General features: G+C 34.6%; 1 protein-coding gene, 1 long non-coding RNA gene and 1 pseudogene across 2 annotated transcripts in view; 2 read left to right on the forward strand and 1 right to left on the reverse strand.

Moving 5' to 3' along the window:
• The first annotated feature begins 1,751 nt into the window (after positions 1 to 1,751).
• On the forward strand, positions 1,752 to 1,869 carry LOC145265779 (5S ribosomal RNA; annotated as a pseudogene).
• An 8,500-nt stretch (positions 1,870 to 10,369) lies between these two features.
• Positions 10,370 to 21,781, reverse strand: part of LOC145265483 (uncharacterized) — a 55,965-nt gene continuing 44,553 nt past the window's right edge. The window contains exons 2-3 of the mRNA XM_080121358.1: positions 15,587 to 15,841; positions 10,370 to 12,042 (exon numbers count right to left, since the gene is read on the reverse strand). Of these exons, the coding sequence (XP_079977484.1) occupies positions 11,929 to 12,042; positions 15,587 to 15,805 (333 nt within the window). The 5' untranslated portion in view covers positions 15,806 to 15,841 and the 3' untranslated portion in view covers positions 10,370 to 11,928. The remainder of the gene's footprint in view (positions 12,043 to 15,586; positions 15,842 to 21,781) is intronic.
• On the forward strand, positions 17,159 to 21,032 carry LOC145265484 (uncharacterized). The gene is made up of 2 exons (XR_013864656.1): positions 17,159 to 17,593; positions 20,484 to 21,032. It is a non-coding gene; the product is annotated as an uncharacterized LOC145265484 (long non-coding RNA).

Raw genomic sequence — 21,781 nt, forward strand, 5'->3', positions numbered from 1 at the left:
AAGATTTCTGGTAAAGCTGAAGTTTAGTGGCCTGAGCATAATGTGATAAAAAATTATATAGAAGCAATAAATCCTGTTTTCTCGTGTTGTTGTTTTTTAATATAATAAATGAAAAATCATTTCGAGTTAAAATCTATTTAACATTATGCAGCAACAAATATATAGCATCATCACATTGACACATCGGTTCTTCTAAGATCACAAAAGTTAAGCAACATTGAGCCTGGTCAGTACCAAATGGGTGACCATTTGGAAATACCAATCACTCTATATAGGAGGACGTCAACACTTCTCTGCAAGAGTTGCAAAAACCTAACGTCATCATCTCCCCTGACGAGGATATACATGCGACTAGGTATTGCAACAAACAATTCTGATTATCTATATCATATTTCTCTTAGTTTTTTCCACTTTTTCTCAGAAATTACTGGACCGATTTGGTTGAAATTTTGTATGAGCCTTTGTTATGATAAAGTGCAGCAAGTATTATGATATCGTTAGATGTATAGTAAGGGATTAATAAAGATTAGTTACCACAATACCACATTTATTTTAGAAGTTATTTCGCAAACTACTAAGCCGATCTGATTGAAATCTTGTATGAACCTTTATTATGATAAGGTGTAGCAAACTAAATATTACGGTATGCGTTCAATGCGCAGTTAGGTATTAATACAATTTAATTTAGAAATTTATTTCAAAAATGAGGACAAATCTTAATTTTAATTTAACCATCTATAATATAAATCTCACCTGTCTGTTTAAATGTATGTATGTATGTATGTATGTATATGTATGTATGTATGTATGTATGTATGTATGTATGTATGTATGTATGTATGTCTTAAACTTTCGATAAAGATGACGGATTTTCACGAGATCAGTATCATTTTGAAGCTCGACTCTTCGGATGACAAATATCGAAAAAATGGCTAAAAACATTAATTCCTTCACCCTCAACTGGGCACTTTTCTACAGGGAGGGTCGCTTTTTTCGCCAATATTTTCGAAAGTCATCTTCTCTTTTCGATTGATTAGCCTTAATTTAAACCTTTGATGGTGGATGCAACAGCAAAGATGTCATTTTTTTTTTTTCACATTCTTTTCCTCCTTCACAGTACAAGTTCGAGCCTGCCTGCCTACTACCATTTTTTTTTTTTTTTTTTTTCTCAACACACACCTCCATATACCCGGGCAACGCCGGGCAACGCCGGGCAACACCGGGCAACGCCGGGCAACGCCGGGCAACACCGGGCAACGCCGGGCAACGCCGGGCAACGCCGGGCAACGCCGGGCAACCAGGCTAGTTTTGTTATAAAGCACTCACTCTAAGTCAATGCACTATAACTTTTGCCCGCTTTTAATGTGCTAAAAAGTCTAGTAAGAACATAATATTGTTCAAAATATTGTCTAAAGTAAAAGGTATTAAATCGAAATTAAAATTTGAAAATCAATCAAAAGAAACGTAAACATTGAAATACCAGACTCTCGCTTCCGTTTTTTTTTTTTTTTTGGGGGGGGGGGAAAGATCATAGAAACTAAAGATTTCCAAATTAAGGAGCGATAAATGTAATGATAAAATTTATCTTTTTGAAAATGAGAGTGCAAGGGAGATAATTCAGTCTGACAAAAAATATCTAAGAAAATAGATGCATTCCATTATTAAGTGGTTAAATTATAAACAATTATTATGCTGACTAAATATTATGATTATTAATTATGTTATCAAATGTTTTATTAAATCAATATAAAATATATGACATAATCACATTGACACACTGGTTCCCATTAGATCACCGAAGTTAAGCAACGTTGAGCCTGGTCAGTACTAAAGTGGGTGACCATTTGGGAATTCCAGGTGCTATATTTGCTCTCTGCTTGTCTCAGCATTGTTTCCAGCCACTGGACTCAAGCAGTTCCAATTCAAGAGAGATGTGATCGCGGATTGTGCAACCCTTGCCACACAAATACATGCGCGACTACCCATACAGGGAGTATCCATTGTCTTCCATAACTGAACCTGAACATAACTTATTTTATTAAATCACTATTTTTTTAATTAATCCATCCAGCGCAGCCGCAGCCGAGATTGAACTCACAACATGAGTTTGTAGTGTAATTCAAATCTTGTCGGTAGCTGAATATTTGATGCTTCGCCAGGGCTATCATGGATATTTTTTATTGTGATGCTATCATTAGACAGGTAGCCTACCACGGCTTAAGAGAGTCCCATCTAGCTTTGAGAGACGGATAGACCATGCCAGTTTCTCAACCTGGTATTTTACCTCGCGATACATGCAGCGCCTCGCCTTCCCAAATGGTCACCCATCTGGTACTAGCCAGGCTCAATGTTGCTTAACTTCGGTGATCTGGCGAGAACCGGTGTGTCAACGTGATTGTGTCGTATTTTTACTAATGCCCAGTCAATATCTAACAGTCTGTCAAGGTAGGAGAAAATGGCACCTACCAAAATTTGGCAAAAATATTAGGTCGTGTTAATGAGTCAACACAAATAAAGGCCCAGAGGCCACTCGAGGACAAGGGTTAATAATTTGTGCCAGATAGCTAGTGAAACAAACACTTTCATGATTGCAGACCATAATTGGGTCTGGGCTGAATTTGCTTACAGGAATTTAACATTAGACTTGAAAATGAAACAACACTATAGTATTGTGTCGCACAGATGAACAGTTATTGAAAAGAAAATCTCTACAAATGGAAGTTACATTTAGGTCCAGGTACACTGAGAAAGGTAGCAACTTTTTACAGTGGTTGTAGTTAGACGAGATTTTGCTGTGAATGTTTTACTGCGGAAAGTGAAAGATTGGCGTTCAGTTAAGCATCTATAATAAAAATGATGATAGATTAGAGGATGACAATTAACGTTTCTTCAGTTTGAAAAAACTGCCAGGAAGAGATGAGGACGTGTCTCACTGGTATATTATTTAATTGGAATTCATTATTGAGATGAGTTTTATTTATTTATTTATTTATTGCTGACTATTATCCTCATCTTTCTTAGTTGGCGCAGTAGAATCTTTATGGTTCCAGGTGAGAATTGTCTGAAGATTGCACTTTCAATCCTACCCAAAGCCGGCCAGAGGCTTACTTGTCCAAAAAACGTGGTGAGACGACAACAACTATGGATGGCAGTTAGGAGATTCGGAGTTCCTATCCCGTTGTGGTTATCACCTGACAAAGGCCAGAGGAATAGTTGGCCGAAACGTTGTGAAACAACAACTAAGAAAGATGAGGATAGTAGTCCGCAATAAATAATGTCTCACTAGATTGTAAAGTCGGTTATGTAGTTGTATTGTATTGTCAGGGAGGATATATATTCTGTATATGTGTGTCTTGTATATATATATATATACGTTTCTAAATTCGTTTATCGTCTAATGGTATAAACTGTTCTAATGAATGTTTGTATGCAAATGTATTTGTCTATGACCGTCTAGCGTAGTGATAATCTTATCTAGTTTTCTATTGAATTGAGGGGTGTTGATAATTTAACAGATACAGTTTAACAATGGACATGTAACATTTACAACAGAAAGGGACAAATAACAGTCTCTTTTTTTTTACATAGGAGTCACCATTTATCAAGGCCCCAAGGTCACTCGAGGATAAGGGTTATTGAGTGTACAGTAATCAATGGGATAATATCGTAGTAATCGTTATTAATGGAAATTTGGAAGATTGACTTACTTAAGGGGGGCAGTTCATCAAGAATTTGTTTATGTTGGACTTGAAGACAAACAAGTTGTAGTCAGCTGGGAAACAGGCAAACAGAAGCGAGTTCCACAGGCGTGCAGTTCTAAGAAATAAGCTTTGTTCATGGAATCTACATTTTGACTTAGACGCAGTCAAAGAGTGGGGAAAATTATTGACAGTGGTTTCAGCTAGACGGGTGTGTTCATGAAAAATTGGTGAGCAGGGGCCAGAGATTGAAGCTCAGATGAGTACTTGCTGTGGAAATAACGATAAAACAAAGACAGGCTCACAACGTCGCTTCTGTGGGAAAGAGGTCGTAGGGAAGAGAAAAGGGCATCCCCCACTAAGCTACGAAGTCTATTTTTTACTCTGTCAAGGCAGAATAAGCTACTTCTAGCAGCTCCTGCCCAGATGTGGCAACAATACTCCATCCTTGGACGAACTTGGCTTTAATATAGATTAAAAAATTGCATCAGCAGTGAGATATCTACTGGAGTGGTAAAACGATCCTGCCATTTTTCCAGAGACCTTGGCAACAGATTTGATGTATGTGTACCATTTCAGATCGAGAGTAAAGGTGAAGTCCAGAAGCTTGTCAAAACATGAGGATTCTTCAAGACGAGAGTCCTCTATTTCAATTGATGCCAGATGGAGATCAGAGCATTGATGATGTAATGATAGGAGCTGCAGTTTTACATTAGCCAATGGGAGAAACATACCTGGTCCACATTTGTTCTTGTTTTATGGATCCTCAGAAAAGCTTCCAATGAAGATTCATACAATTCAAAGTCTTCACAGTATTTACAGCAACTTTATTTCAGATGTTTGCCCCATTGGAAAGCTGCAAAGACTATTACCATTTCTGATCCCCTCTACTTGCAACCATCACAATTTGAAGACCGTCGCTTTCTCTCTCTGACTACAGACTAAGTCTGCTCTCTCTGATTGTTAACTAAAGTGATACACGTCTAACCTAAGATCCACATCATCTTAATTAACCTCTGCATATGACTACATCAGACTGTAGAGGTCAAAAATAATTTTATCTGTAAATATTTATTTCGCTATGATAACGTTCTTTCTGGCATTCTATTTTTACAAATATTATAATGATCATAATAATCGTCGACTAGCACACCTTTCGGTATTGTTCAGCCAATATGTAACAGTCTGTCACGGTAGGAGAGAATGGCGCTTACCAAAATGTGGCAAAATTACTCCATATTAGGACATGTCTGGCTCTTATGTATGTAGGGGATTGCATTAATATCTTTGCTTATATATATATATATGTATGTGTGCGTCAGTGTTGATGATTTTAATCATTTTTAAAACATGTTCCAAATGAAGAGTGTACACAAAGGTATTTTAGTCGTTTACAACTGTTTCAAGGCAATGCTTATTTTCAGTTATCTATATATCTATAAAAATGAAATTGTCTGTGTGTCTGTCTGTGGGTGTACATTTCCCTACCAAATTACTCAGTCAATTTTCAGTTTACAGACTCAAGATTTGACATAAGGGGTATTGAGATTTGGGAAAATCTTTTTAATCAGTTTTTGGTCAGAAATTTGACTGTCAAGGGGTCAAAGTTCAATGATTTGACCATTGAACACTCTACCAAATTCCTCCGCCAATTTTGGGTCTGAACTCTTGAAATTTTAGATATAGGTTACTTGAAACTTTTTATCTTGATTTGAGCCCAAAACAATAAACATTAAGGGGTTAAAATTGGGGTCAAAGTTAAAACAAAGTTGACGTCTCAGCTAATTTTTGGTCTAAACATTTGAAAGTTTACATAAAGTGTATTCAGACATAGGGCAAGCTTTTAAAATTGGTTTTTGGCCGAAAATTTGGCTAGCAAGGGGTCAAAGTTCAAAAGATTTGATCTATGCAGTCTCTAGCAAACTATTCAGCAAATCTTGGGTCTAAACATTTGAAATTTTGCATAAATGGTATTCAGACATGCAGCAAGCTTTTTAATCAGTTATTGGGCGAAAATTTGGCTGCCAAAAGGTCAAAGTTGAAAGAGTTGACCTTTGCAGACTCTACCAAACTCCTCCGCCAATTTTGGGTCTAAACACTTTAAATTTTAGATGTAGGTTACCTGGACATGAGTGAAACATATATATATATATATATATATATATATATATATATATATATATATATATGCACATGAAGCTATGAACAGTACATAGGGCCCAAACAAAGCTGGGCTGAACTGCTAGTATGACAAAAAATAAAATTGTTCAAAATATCGGATCATACTTCAAAACAGAATTTTTATTGCCTTTTCACCCCAAATAAGGCACAAGGCCATTTTGATGTAGGGGACTAGTATCTGGGACATAATTGCAAGGATACTAAGTAGGGACTTGAGCAGCAAGATGTCTGTTTAAATTATACTTGAACTTCTGTATGTAAGTACTGTCGGAGAAGCAGGAACCCGGAATTAAATTCCAAAGTCTAGCAGTTCTAGGGAAAAAACTATTAGAGTAGAAAGCTGTCTGGCATCTGGGGATCTCTATTGTGTAGGGGTGGTATTTTGCTGCTTGTCAGGTTTGTCAAGAGTATTTACGTCAAGGGAGTACAAGAGCTTGCAGTTTGTTGGAGTATCTACCATTAAAATACTTGTAAAGCAAACAAAGGGATGCAACATTTCGTCGATGGGACAGAGGCTGAGGCCTAGCTGACAGGTTGGGATCTATTAGGTTGGCGACTCTTTTTTAAACCCTGTCCAGGAGTGAGAGACTAGTAGCAGATGCACCATCCCAAATTTGACAATAGTAGTCCATACATGGGCGAATGGTGGCCTTATAGAGATACAGGATACTTTCAGACATAAGTAACTTTCTAGCATGGTAGAGAGAGCCCACGTTCCTCGCAGCAGCTGTGACATTGTTCTCGATGTATCTGTTCCAACTCATGTTCCCTGTGAATATTAAGCTGAGGAGTTTGAATGAAGTACTTTCAGGTAATGTATCATTAGCTATAGCTATTGGTGCTTGAGAAGGTTTCTTGTAATTATTAAAAGAAACAAGGTTAATCTTGGCACCATTGAACGTTACCATTTTTGTTCCATTCCACTACAGACTGGAGGGGTTCCACTAGATTTTTCGCCATTGCCTTAAATATGTGCTTATTCGTTTTCCCCTCATGTCTATTATAGAGTGTGGTCTCATCAACAAATATACGCATCTCAGAGACAATTTTATGAGAGAGGTCATTTATGAATATCAAGAATAATAAAGGTACAAGGATCGACCTCTGAGGTACACATGCATTTATATCATATTGTTTTGACGTATGCCCATTAAGGATAACCTGGATTCTTCTCTTATTTAAGAAGGATTTAATTATCTTAAGTATTCGTCCAGAAATACCATATGATCCAATTTTCATGAGAAGACTATTGTGCTATACCCTGTCATGGTATATACATTCAGAGATTACAGTCAGGATATCTGCAGTAGACCAGGCTTGCCTAAATCCATATTGTTGGTCGGATAGAAATTTAGCAACTGTAAGGTAGTGGACTGTAGCTTGATTAATTATCGACTCAAATATTTTGCCGAAAAGAGGAAGGAGGCTAATGGGGTGATAATTTAATGGGTCAGTTCTTTCGCCATAATTCTTGTAAACTGGTACCACAGAAGCAGTTTTCCTGCAGTCAGGAAAGTTTGGAGAGCACTGGAGCAATTTCAGTGGAGCATTTTTTTAATAGTGTTACAGCTGGGATGAGATCAGGTTTTGAGGTGCCTAGGTTTTTTTATACCATGCACTCGAGTAGGAGTGATTTTCAGATCATCTAGTGTGGTTTCTGTTCACAAAGGAAAATCAGGGAGGGAGCGGTTTGTTGGGTTTAATGTAGAGTTTGAAGCAAACCAGCTGGCAAGCATGTTAGTCTTCTCAGTTGCCACACAAACAACCTCATGATTGTTAGATAGTGGGGAATTGTTGATTGTCCATTATTTACTACACTGTTGTGTTAGAGAGTGGCCGGGCAGAAGCAGTGAATCATCTGTTATCTGTCTATCTGTTTATCTAATTATGTATGTATCTATCGATGTATCTGTTTATCTAATTATCTGTGTATCTATCGATGTATCTGTTTATCTATCTAGCTAGCCATCTAGCTGTTGATATAAATATCTATCTATCTATCTATCTATCTATCTAGAGTTGAGTGGACAACAGAGATTGGAATCGCCATGTTTTGACAGGTTGTCAAACATGTCAAACTCTGTGACCAGGTCAGTTTGCACCTAAAGATACAGATGACGACTAGAAATGACATGTAACATGTCACGTGTTCCGGTTTGCACAAGCATTGTTGAGTTGGATTGGAGATGTCGAATGAACAAGATAGGTTAAGAAAGTCTCTCCATGAGGGAAACTGGGAAGTTTCAGAATGGAGACATAGAGAAACCACAAGTCAAGGTTCACTCCAGTTCGGCTGTGATGAAATGCCTGGGAGTGAATAAAAATATTAAAAAAAAAAAAATTATTCGTCTTGGGTTCATCTTGAAGCGTCTGTTACAACAGGTTCCAGTTCTGAAATAGACGATTGATGAATCCTCCAGGCAGAGCCAAAAGATAGAGGCGACCAACAGCAGAAACAGGTATGTCGTCAATGTATATGTTATGTTATAAATTCTGACACGCACGCACCAACACCTAGATGAATTATAGGCTGCTAAAATAGACATTTAGGCGAAGACAACAGTCTATTACACAACATACATACATAGGGTCCGTTTATGATAAGATCATACAGACATTTAATAGTGTCACGTATATACATTCAACAGACCACAATACTTGATGCAAATACGTCACAAATGCAAACATGTATAAACACATGTACGATTCAACTAGATACACACATACATTAATGTATATACATGGTCATATAAATACCTTCCCCCCCCCACAATGCAACATACATTGATATTCCAGAAATCACGAGTTCTTAATTTCTGTGCGTCAATGCTTTTTCTGGTGGTTTCGATGTATTCTCTCTTAGCTGTTGATATTTCTTTCTTACAATTACTTCTTGCTTCTATAAACTTTGTCTGTTTGTACTGGACTTATGCAGTATGCATGCTACCCTTGAGCAATGGCAGCTGTACTACATAGAAGTAAACCATTGGGGCGAGTGGGGTTTGCTATAGAACTCCGTGTGAGAACATGTACTTCAATTGCCGCTTTGAACTATTCAGTGGTTTCATTTTTGCACTTTTCTGCGGGAAGAGAAAAAATATTTCCCCATGAGGCATCTCTGATGAGATCCCTGATGGCTTCCCAGTCAGTTTTCTGATAGTACCTTGTCATTTTAAGTAATAGTCCTTCAGCCTTGGGTTGAGGATTTAGGGAAATTCCTACCATTATCACAGCATGATCAGCATTCCTCAGTGAGCTATGGGCATTCGTTACACAATCATTGGGAACAATATTTTAATAAACAGAGATTGAAAAATGTTTGAGAATGAAAACAAATCAAGTTTTGCATGGTGAGAGAATGAGGAATAAAGCACTTTTCTTAAAACCTGAAACAGGAGTTGAAGTTCTTTCCTCTTTCCTATCCTTTGTTTCCTTTGCGACTGAGTCTACAATATGTGGGCCCAGGTGTCTACATGTTAACACATGTATAAATGAGTCTACTATTGTTGCAGTCTATTGTTCATGGTTATGTTGTATCTGACATAAATCCAAGTTTTCATTGCTCGTTTTGTGTGCAGCATAAGTCAATATCGACATACAACAAGCATAAGACGATAACGACGAGATGGGTGTATAATGCTTTATACACACTATACCAGTAAATCTTAATAATTATAAAACTCTATGGACCGTCTGGACGTCCTTGCTTGAATCTTGTATATATATGCATATATATAGATGTACGTGCCTAAATCCAACTATATATATATATATATATATATATATATATATAATCATTAGGAATCCTTATAAACTTTCACTAACTGTTCAATAACTTTTTTTATGCAAATATGATTCAATTCACATTTGTAGTTCTTTTAAGGCATTAACCTGCAAAATTTATTGCACATTTTGTAAACCTCTTTCCTCTGATTAGAGGAATTGCATTTTTCGAAACTCTGCGGAATAAGATCTTTTTTGTTTATTTGTACTCCTTATTGGATAATTAAACATTTTGTATATCTTTTTTACAAGTTTATAATGTTTTTTTTGAAAATTCGAATTTCAATAATAAGATTTTTCTATTATATATATATATATATATATATATATATATATATATATATATATATATCACATTTAAATATAGATAAGACACCTGCCCGATTTTACATCAGATTCAATGTTGTAATTAATACATAGGTGTTTAAGTACAGTACTTACCTGATAGCTAAATGTTTTGGTTTCGATTCTAGCTGATGGTATCCAAGTGATATTTCTGTTTAAAACTTTTGAAATCAGTACTATATATTAGGTACATATAATAATCAAAAGAAAATTGGCTTTATAATAATAAATACGAAATCTGCATAAATTTAAATATCATATTTAAGCGTATTTTACAACCGAGTGGCGTGCTCGCAAAAATACAAAGCAGTGCAAAAATCCTTTCTGGTTGAATAAAAAATAAATAAAATCCGAAAACAAAGAGTTTTAAAACAATAAAGAAATCATTTTATTCAATAACAAAAAAAAAGAGACTATAAACACAAATAAAGTGATAAATGTTAGTGCAGTAGTCATTATGCAGGTCAAGCTGTGTGTCGTTCATCATGGATTGAAATCGGAACATTCCACTTGCAAGATAGAATCTTATTTTTGTGCAATGATAAGTTTTTACTTATGCAAATGAATCTTGTTTTGCATGGGCGAATTCTCGTTGAAATAAAAAGCATAGAAACTTCCTCCCGGGAGAGAGTGAAGTTGACACAACCAGTTGGAACCACATTGTTAATACAATCTGAGAATCAGACTTTATGAGAGTTGCTATCATTGGTTTTGGAAAAGTGTTAATTCTAATTCAAGAGTCATCTTTTTCAGAGTTGCATCATGGTGTTTTGGAAAATTGTTAATTACAATTCGAGAATTTGTCTGTGAGAGTTGGCATCGTTGTGTTTGGGAGAATTGTTAATACAATTCATCGTTTTTTTTTTGTGTATGTTTTTTTTTTATTTTCTTCCTTTAAAGATTGTAGCGTTGGGTATGAGGCAGTTTAACCAGCTGCTAATATTGCTCTACTTATTATTGAAACCAGCCGAGAGCTTTTTTTAGTATTCTCGTTGTTCCCTTAAGTGCAATTGTCTGGATCTCTTTTGCACTTGGTTCACCAGGAATATTAGTTAGGTAGGACTTCAGGTTCTTCTTCATAAGCCCTATGCCATCTGCAATTGATTGATACCTCCCTAAGATTCGAGTTTCTTTTCATATCATACATGAGACCTTCATACTTGGTTTGTTTCTCCCTTTTAGCTCTGTTCAGACCTCCATCATTAAGGACACTCACTTCAACCAAGGTTGTCACTCTCTCTGACTTATTCCATATTAGCATTTCAGCTCGGCATTACCCGGGTGCTTGGAGGTGTATGTTGAGCAACAAAAAAAAAAAAAGCGATCAATTTTTTTAACTTTGACCCCTATTATGGCCCCTTAACATTTATTGTTTGGAGCTCAAATCAAGTTAGATCTATGTCCAAGGAACCTATATCTAAAATTTCAAGTGTTTAGACCCAAAATTGGCGGAGGAGTTTGGCAGAGTTCTCAAACGTCAAATCGTTGAACTTTGACCCCTTAACAGTCAAATTTCTGGCCGAAAACGAATTACAAAGATTTTCCCAAATCTCAGTACCCTGTATATCAAATTTGGAGTCTGTAGACTTAAAATTGACAGAGTTATTGTGTAGGGAAATACAGACAGACACACAGACACATTCACTTTTATAGATATATATAGATAGATAACTATGTCAGGTTTGACAGCAGCATTTTCAAGATAGGTGGCTGTAAGGATTATATGGTCATAACGTATGGTATATAAGTCATTTCCAACTGTTCTGTCAGGTTGATATTCCCAGGATTTGCTTTTCATGAGAGTTGACATCATCGTGTTTTGGAAAATTTTTAGCGCAATTTGAGAATCAGATTTTCTGATTTTTTTTTTTTTTTTTTTTTTTAGTGCACATTGTCAACTTTCACTACTAGGCTTGACAACTCACTTTGGCATGTCTTTCATTTCGTGTATGGTAAATTTTGGTGTCAGAACAACATTGTCATAATCAAAATCTTCATCTAAAGTGAATGGAACAACTTCATCATTGCAAGATTCCTGGAATAAAAAAAAACAATAAATTTGATTTAAATCTTTAAAAAATAATTTTAATATTAAAATTTTTTTTTTTTTAATTTTAATTGAAAAAAAAATGACTATTCACAGAATATATTAATTCTGCATGTGAGCAAAGAAAAAGTTATTTCAAAGTTAAGTATAACAAACCAACAAAAAAGCTATTTCAAACTTAAGCATTACAGACCAAAGAAAGTGCTATTTCAAACTTAAGCATGATTGATCCATGAAAAAGTTAAGCATGACAGATTGAAGAAAATTCTATTTCAAATTTAAGCGTGACAAATCAACACAAATGCAGCTCAAACTTATGCTTGAAAAACAAATGGAAAGGTTATTTTAAAGTTAAACATGACAGACCAACAAAAAGGCTATTCCAAACTTATGTGACCCTACGCTACCCCACCGGCAGCTCACCAACCCTAACATTGGTGAGGTACTTACCACGAAAATGGCGTCTATATAGTTATAGACGAAGTCCAAGTCACGCACTACTTCATCCATGAAGCGCTGAAAAGTACTAGCTGCATTTCGTAAACCGAAGGGCAAAGTTAAGAATTCAAACACTCCGAATAGGTTGATACCACAGTCTTGGGTAAGTCGACCAGATTTACTGGAATCTGATGGTAAAGCTTAACTAAATCTAGTTTGGAGAAAGTCATATAACCATGCAGAGAGGAAGTAAAATCCTGTATTTGAAAGATTGGCTAACAATCTGGCACCGTCATAGCATTGAGTCGTCGATATGTTACAGAATGGATTGAGAGAGAGAGAGAGAGAGAGAGAGAGAGAGAGAGAGAGAGAGAGGTGAGTAAACGTGGAGTGTAGACACGTTTACCAGAACCGAGGGTCAGCTGACCAGATTACGTATGAGTGACGTGGTCAGGTTGGCTAGATCTGTGAGACTGGATTTGGGCTTTGAAGAAGACGGACGGCTTAATAGCTGTTCCCTCCCCTTCACTGGGGGTGGGGGACACTGACGTGTTCAAAGCAAGCAAGATTCACTTCCATATTCTGTGTCGACATTTGGAAGGTAAATAAAAAACTATAAAACCAATTCATCGTCTTGGAGTGATAAATCTTCGTCTAATAGGTACCAGTCTCCCTCCAAGAGAAGATGAATTCCAGATGGATCAACATCGACGACACATGAAGTAAGGTATGTCGAAGAAAATGCATGTAACACACACACACAAAAGCATATGAACAATTAGATATGAACACACACAACCGCATATGAAACTAGACGATCATACGCACACGGAATTCTTTTATGACACGCATAATCTCCTTTCATTCTAATAATAATCATTCCATGACAACAAATACAATTATGGTCCTCCCCTTTTATGTTATACACCAAACGTCAATTTGGTGCCCCTCTATGATAACCCTAGTGATAACCTCAATGATAACTCTATGTAACAGATAGTCCCCATTCAGACGCCAATCTGCGTCACGTTTCGGGACCATATACAAAGGGGAAGCCCATGGACTGGACAAGGGCCAAATTATTCCTAACTGCAGCATATGGTTGAATTATGCCTTCGCTGCCTTAAGTTTATTAGCAGGAAGGTGGCAAGAACCAATTTTATTTACTACTAACAACTTGTATTAGGAGAGGCAAAGTGTTCGTAGGATGGAATGTGATTTAACAAAGGAGAGGAATGTTCGTAAAATGTTTGTAGGTATGTATAAATTGACAAGGAATGAATGTTCGTAAAATGTTTGTAGGTATGTATGAATTGACAGGGAATGGATGTTCGTAAAATGTTTGTAGGTATGTATGAATTGACAGGAATGGATGTTCGTAAAATGTTTGTAGGTATGTATGAATTGACGAGGAATGAATGTTCGTAAAATGTAACTTATCTTTTGGACGATGGAGAGGGTTAAGGTAGGCCGGTCATCCTGCTGTCGGTAATGCGTGTCCTGGCTTGTAACTGGAAGGCAAGTGACTTCTTTCATCAGCACTAGCAGCCCGGCGTCTTCGTCTTCTTTCTCCTCCTCTCTCGTGGTTCCCTAAAAACCCTCATTTTATAGTGGCAAACTGGCTCCCAGTGACTGTGATATTTGAGGTGTTTATTTTAAGCGCGGAGCTCTGCCATTGGTCGATAATTATTTTGTGGTTATCTTATTTTTTTCTTCCCAAGCGGAAGCGATGCGTGGAGCCATGTGCAAAAGACGATTTTTCATTTTGTCTCTCATGGTGGATGCGTTAACATCCGGTTCGCTGCTAATTCTCATCATGTTCCCACATATCACACTTAAGCATGAAAAAAATAAAAATAACCGAAAGGCTATTTCAAACTTAAGCATTGCAGAGCAAAGAAAATGTTTTGCGTGTTCATTCTTTTGCAAAGCGTTATCCTCATCTTCATAATTGTTGCTGTTTCACCATGTTTTCAGTGAACTCATCGTCTGGTCTTCTTCAGGTAATCAACCACAACGGGATAGGAATACTAAGTCTTGTAACTTATCCCTAATACTTACTGCCTTCCATAGTTGTCGTCTCACCACGTTTTTGGCCAACTAATCCTCTGGTCTGCTTGGGTAGGATTGAAACTGCTATCTTCATATAAGCAGGCAATGCAAACTATGCAACAAGCACCTGAAGAATGCCAAAAGATGAGTTGGTTGAAACGTGGTGAAACAACAATTATAAAGATGAGGATAACAGTCCACAAAAAGTTGAATGCATAAATTATGAAGCCTCATCTCAAAGGATTCCAAAAGAAAAACAAAAACAAAAATAAACGTAATACATAAAGAAAATGCTATTTCAAACTTAAGCATGACTGATAAATGAAAATAATATTTCAAATTAAAGCTTGACAGATTAACGCAAAAATTATTTCGGATTTAAGCATGACACTGTTACAAACTAACTAAAATTATATTTCAAGGTTAAATCTGACAGACCGACGGAAATTATATTTCAAAATTAAGCATGACAAACCAGCAACAATGATATTTAAAAGTATTTCAGACCAACGAAAATGCTATTTCAAAGTTAAACATGACAGACCAATGAAAACGATATTACAAAGTTAAGTGTGACAGACCAAAGGAATGGATACTTCAAAGTTTAGCTTTGTAGACCAAAGAAAATATTTGAAAGAAGTATGACAGACCAGCAATTACGTCTTTATGAAAGTCAGTTGTGTTTTCTGTTATACAAGCATTGATTGAATTTAAAAATAAAATATATATGAAAGTCAAATCACAATGCAATATTATGAAAATAACAAATATTTATTTGTTTAAAATTAATATTTTGGCGATAGACGCCATCTTAAGAATTTTATACATTTTTTTCTTTTTTTTTTTCTCGTCATCATGTTAAATTGAAGAAAAAAACAGTTAGTAACGAGTCTGTATGCTGGTTTGTGTGCAGTGTTATTTTGAAAGATGGCATATAGTGCTGAAATATTAATTTTACACAAATAAATATTTGTTTATTTTCATAATATTGCGTTGTAATTTAGCTTTCAAATGTATTTCATACATATTTTATTTTAATTACCTCTTTAGTTTCTGATGCTGTGTGGAGTTCATTCAACTCAATTCTATAAGTTCTTATGGAACCCGAACCTTCCACGTTATCGGTACGCATTTCATATTCGTCGTTATTAGAATTATCATTCGTTTGCCCTGGCAACAGAACATTTTCTTCATCAGTGTCATCGCTGTCGCTTATCTGGCTGCCTTTCAAGTTTTCTTCAAGCTCGTTTACTTCAGCCATTTGAGCCAGTGCTGCAGAGAAATGCACTCCCGTCCTCTGTTAAAAAGATAAATAAAAATAATATTAAACACCAATAGTTTACCTGTAATGCATAGTGGCACAAAACAAATGCAATTCATTTTGGTAAAATAAAAAGTATCCACTTTATCATGGCTGCCATATCTGAAATCGAAAATTGCAAACGGTGTTGATCCAAGAAATATACCTAGTTATTTTTGGTTTTACTTTTTTATTGTAGTGAAATCCGGCAGCTGAAAAAATGAGTTTTCATTAAAAAAAAAAAATGATAACTACTTACTGTCTTAATCAATTTCAACCATAAGCAATGTGTCTATCTAACTGTCATGTTACAATTAGTTAAATATTTCTGAAATATTACAGAAAAAAATGTATTTCCATGATTCAACGATAAAAGCTATTCGCCATCTTTGTTTTGTCATGTGTGACGTACAAGGGAAATAATTCATAGATTGAATTAGCCTAAGTTTCTGACATGTTTTCAAAAATGAATTACCTCCCCTGCTATTATAGGCGCTTTTCAGTTATTATGTAAACTAAAATTGCTAATTTCTTCGAAAATTATTTTTTTAATGATTAATTTTCAATCTTATCGTTTTTCGTAATATTTGGATATTTTCATTACTACGACATAACAATTCAGTATATGCCATTGGTTTCACTTGAAATTCAATTGTTTGATAAGGTTTTTCGTAATTGTAGCGAAATTTTTAGATCAGATTTTTTTTTTTTTGTTGGGAACAAATAATTTATTTTGAACACTTTGTTTCATTATTAACAAATAATAAAATTCAAATAGTTTTTTCATTGTATTTTTTTTTTTTTTTCATATTAAAAATATGCTTGACAAAATAATCAAATCAAATTTTTTTGTTATAATCGAAATGTTTGCTTTTTTTTATTTTGAAAAAGATATTTTTTAAATACTTTAATTATTAATTATTAAACAAATATCTTTTTAATTTTAAAAATATTTCTTAATAAATAATCAAATTTAATTTTTTATTGTAATTGAAATATTTGTTTTTATTTTGAAAAAGATATTTTTTAAATAGTTAAATTATTAACTAAATATTTTTTTTTAATTTTGAAAATATTTCTTATTAAATAAGCAAATCAAATTTTTTTTCAATAATTGATTTTTTTTTAAAATTATTTTGAAAATATTTTTTAAATAGTAATAATTATTAACTAAATGTTACAAAGTCAAAAACAATTTTTAATAAATAATAAATTCAAACTCTTTTTTTATAAATGATAAAATTTAAAAAATTTTTAAAGGTTTGTGGCCTAAAATAATTGGGGTTTTTCTTGGTTTAACGCCAGTTTGCAATTTCCGATTCCAATGAGAAGCCATTAGGAAGTGAGTAGTTTCTATTTTATCCTGATTTTTAAAATGAAATACTGGTTCTTGAACAGTATAAGGCGATTTAAAAAATGCATTAAAGAAAAACACTATCACTATTGTCGCGAACCAATATAATATCAGTGAACACTGTATTAATAGTGATGATGATGACGGTGACGAGGATAGTAAACAGTAACATAATTGGTCGAGATCTGGCCAATCAGATCAAGTTTCACTTCTTAGCCATGGTCGAGAATCGACGATAAAATAAAATTAGTTGCAGAATTTGGGGGAGGGAGATAACAGCGTATATTGACAGCTGGCCGCACTCCAAACTTCAGGTTGTAAACCGTTGGATAAAAAAAAAAAAAAAAAAAAAAAGGAAATATATAAGACAGTGACAAGTGACTCCACCAGTTACGGTTAGTAAAACTTGAATACGCGTCACACCCATTTTGTTCCTAAGAATATCGATAATTTTCGTCAACGTATTTATTTTCAAGTGCGGCTATAAAAAAATATATATATATAAATCCGCGTAAGACACACGAACAGTTATCTTCGGACTTTTTCTGTATTATCATTTTCTTTATTATTTGAATTTTGAACTGTTCCAAGATCTCTTTCGAAGTTGTACGTGTTTCATATATCCAAAAAAAAAAAAAAAAAAAAAAGGAAGGGGAGATTATATATTTATGTATATACTAAAATTTTGCTGTTGGATTCGAATTTAAACTTCACCCTGCTGTACCTGAATGGAGACATACTTAAATCCGAAGGAAGATAAATTTAATCACCAGAATTGAAGAATAATAATAACCAAATGAATTAATAGCTATAAACCTTATCGGCTATAGATTCCAAGGACAATTAGCCTGGATCGGGTGATGGTCAAATCTAAAGAATGAACGTCTGATATTGGTTTCGCGAAATTCTCCTCCCTCTTCATTCGGGCTTTGTCTGAGACATCGAAAAAGGAGTATTTTGTCACACTATATATAAAAGAGTCCGGGAGTCATCTATAAATATAAAAGCGAAAATGTGTGTACGTATGTATGTATGTTCGCTTTTTGTTCTATATAATATCATGGCCACCGAGAGTAAGAAGGAGGCCTGTTAACTGAAAAATGTCTGCAGGCAATGTAGGTAAGATTTGTCAGACTGTCAGTACTATATGAGAGCCATTTGAAAAAGAGCAATAAAATATTTTTAAAAACATAAAGGAACACAGTTCGATCAATACTGAAACTAAACTTTATAAATATAAAAGCGAAAATGTGTGTATGTATGTATGTTCGCTTTTTGTGTATGTCCAAGAAAGGCTTTTTTCCGAGAAGCGATCGGTCAACTCACTTCTTAAAACTTTTTATATTACGCCTAAATGATAATATCTACGAGTTAACAACGGAGGTCGCCTGTCTATTTAATTTGTTCGACTTTGAAAAGATAAATATTCAACATTTTTCGATCGTCGCATGTGCATTAAGCTTTTTCGTATAATAAAAGCGAAACGAATTCTGGCGGCATTTTTCTGGAAACGTCTGAAAGCAATCAGCTTTGATCAATGTGGAGTTTCTCCTTATATCAGACAATTGCTATTCAATTTGGATAATCACCTTTTTATGGGGAGCTGGTTTTCCCCACAACATTTTGGGGAAACAAAAAAAAAATTTTTTTAATCCTGCCCTGCAGTAAATAAAATACTGCCCCGCAGTCAAAGTTGACCTCATTAAGTACGGGCACATGCCAAGTTTTAATACTTAAATAAATTCAAACATGATTCCATTACTATTTCGTGGTGGCCCAGTAGTTAACGTCGCACTTTTTTTTTTTTTTCACACTTTAATTTCCAACTTCAACTCAAGGGTTTGGGTCCGGGTTCGATCCTTCATATTTACCCACCAAAACTTTTTTTTTATTTTAGACCCCCCCCTCCCCGACACAAACACCCGGGTGTTTTGATTTACCTAAAACCACACACATCTCCAAACACCCGGGCAACGCCAGGTATGCCTCACTAGTCAATTTATAAAGTGGAGTTATAGATGACATTTAAATATCCTAAACACTTTTAATAATTAAAAAATAAGTTAATTAAAATGCAACACTCAAAAACAATATCAACAAATAGCAATCAACTCGAACTACCTTGTTCACATGTATGAAAAAATGATTTTTATTTATGACAGTAATTATTGTATATAGAGATGGAGTATTTACTCTCCTTTTATTCGTTCGGACCATTACAAGATTAGTAACGATAGTATTCATCAATGTCTAATTAAAGTCCATATTTTATAGTTCAAACTCTTCGGGCTAAAATTTACTAGTACTATGAACTGGAACAAATACATAAAGGACATTGCAAAGGTTGCTGCAAAGAAGGTGGGTTCCCTCTATCGAGCTAGAAGACTACTCACACCTGAGAGTATCCTGTACCTCTACAAGGCCACCATTTGCCCATGCATGGAATATTGTTGCCACATCTGGGCTGGTGCATCTACCACTAGTTTCTCCCTCTGAGATAACGTTAAAAAAAAGAGTTGTCAATCTAATCAGTCCCACTTTATCAACTAAGCTCCAGCCCCTGTCCCACCACTGCAATGTTGCATCACTGTGCCTGTTTTACAAATATTTTAATGGAATATGTTCTGATGAACTCGTTTCACTTGTACCCCCTCGACGTACATACTCCCAACAAAACTGTTTAGCAATAAGATCTCACCCCTTCACTGTTGATGTCCCTAAATGCCAGAAAGGTTTCTATTCTAATAGTTTCTTCCCTCGAATAGCTAGACTTTGGAATTCTCTTCCTGCTGCCTGCTTCCCTGGCTGTACTGATATGCAGAAGTTTAAATGTAACATAAACAAATATCTTGTTAATCTTTCCTAGACAAGGCCCCAAATGGTAGCCCTTATGTCGAAGTGCCGATATGCTTTGTAAGAGGTGAACATGAGTAAGCAAAAAAAATGTACACATATATATATATATATATATATATATATATATATATATATATAGTAATTTATAAAATATATATGGCGATTAAGCTACACTGAATATTTGGCGTTTCATCCACTCTAGGATTCATCAGTCTTAAATAACTAACTAGCTGTACCTACGTATTGAGCACTTTTGAAGTAAATACTTAAAGTTTATGCATAAATCTATACTTTCGTATATTAATTTTATGTGATTAAATGAAGTAGTTATATATATATATATATATATATATATATATATATATATATATATATATATATATAGTAAATATTTAGTGAAGACGGTTCAAAATAAATCCTGTGTTTCAGGATAAAAGAGAAAAATTCAGAAGAAAATTGTTCATGGTTATTTGGTTGATTGGACAGAAAATGGACACCCTGTCACGTGGTATTGCCTTGACCTATGTCCGCATGAAGAGGTACAGTTTACTTTTTACTTCTACAGAATTTGCGTAGGTGGATAAGACAAATGTAGGTGTAACTGAAATGTTATTTATCCATCCATTTTAATGTCTCTGGCATATAGCTACAGACTGAATAAATAAAATTACATCAAATTTCTCATGATCTGAGTTCAAGAAAATGTATTTATACGAAATAATATCCATTCTAGAACAGGTAAATATTTTTCCTTGAACAATATTGTCCTCCAACCAATATGAAGAACGGAATACAAAATTGGTGACGTCAGCAATTTATGTTAAGTATATGAAGATTTCATTGAATATGGAACATCAGAATGGGTATAATGATTTTTTAAAGATTTTTTAATGATTTTTTATGATTTTTTTAATGATTTTTTTTAATGATTTTTTTTCTTCTTTTTCAAATCCAAATAAATAATGAAAGTAATATCTTCGTCATAATTTTGTTAGATTTTGTGATTGACATAAATAATATAATTATTAAAAAAAATATATAAATTTATTATTTGAAAATATTTATGTATTTATATGTCTGCTGGGCTAATATTTTTCTTGTACAATAAACTTAGGAATAAATTTTCTTATACAATAAACTTAGGAATAATTAACCAACAAATAAATTAAACATATATTAGTTACTAGCGGCAGCACAAAACAAAATCACTGAAAAAAAACAGAAATACCTGATAAATATCCAGATCCGCTCGCACCAACATTTACCAATCAGAACACCATTTAACATTTTTCGAAAAATGTTAAATGGTGTTCTAATTGGTAAATGTCGTTGCGTTACTTACGGAAAAACGCTTAACTAAACTGCAGAAGCACCTATTAAACCACATAAATTCTATAATTGAATCCCCCCTCCTGCAAAAAATGAATGAAAAACAAAGATGTTTGGTATTTATGTTTTTGTAAACCGCATTAAAAACTGTGAGACAAAAAAAAAAAATAAAGGTCCCCCAATTTGTTGAACTTTTCTTTAACTGTAAGTCATTAAAAAAATGTCAGTCCGTAATTTTTTGATTGGTACACCATGTGAGAAGACAGTTTGCTAGGTGAAGCAAGCCGTCGTTTGCTGCAGCGCGCGCGTAGTGTAAACGGAAGCTGCAAAATGGTGGAAAGTAGTTTGTGGGTTCAGGGGTTAATAGCATGCAAACGGTAAATTTGCCCCAAGTTTGA

The sequence above is a fragment of the Euprymna scolopes genome, chromosome 40 (genome assembly GCF_053919585.1).
Source record: "Euprymna scolopes isolate OS-2025 chromosome 40, ASM5391958v1, whole genome shotgun sequence".
Lineage (NCBI taxonomy): Eukaryota > Metazoa > Mollusca > Cephalopoda > Sepiida > Sepiolidae > Euprymna > Euprymna scolopes.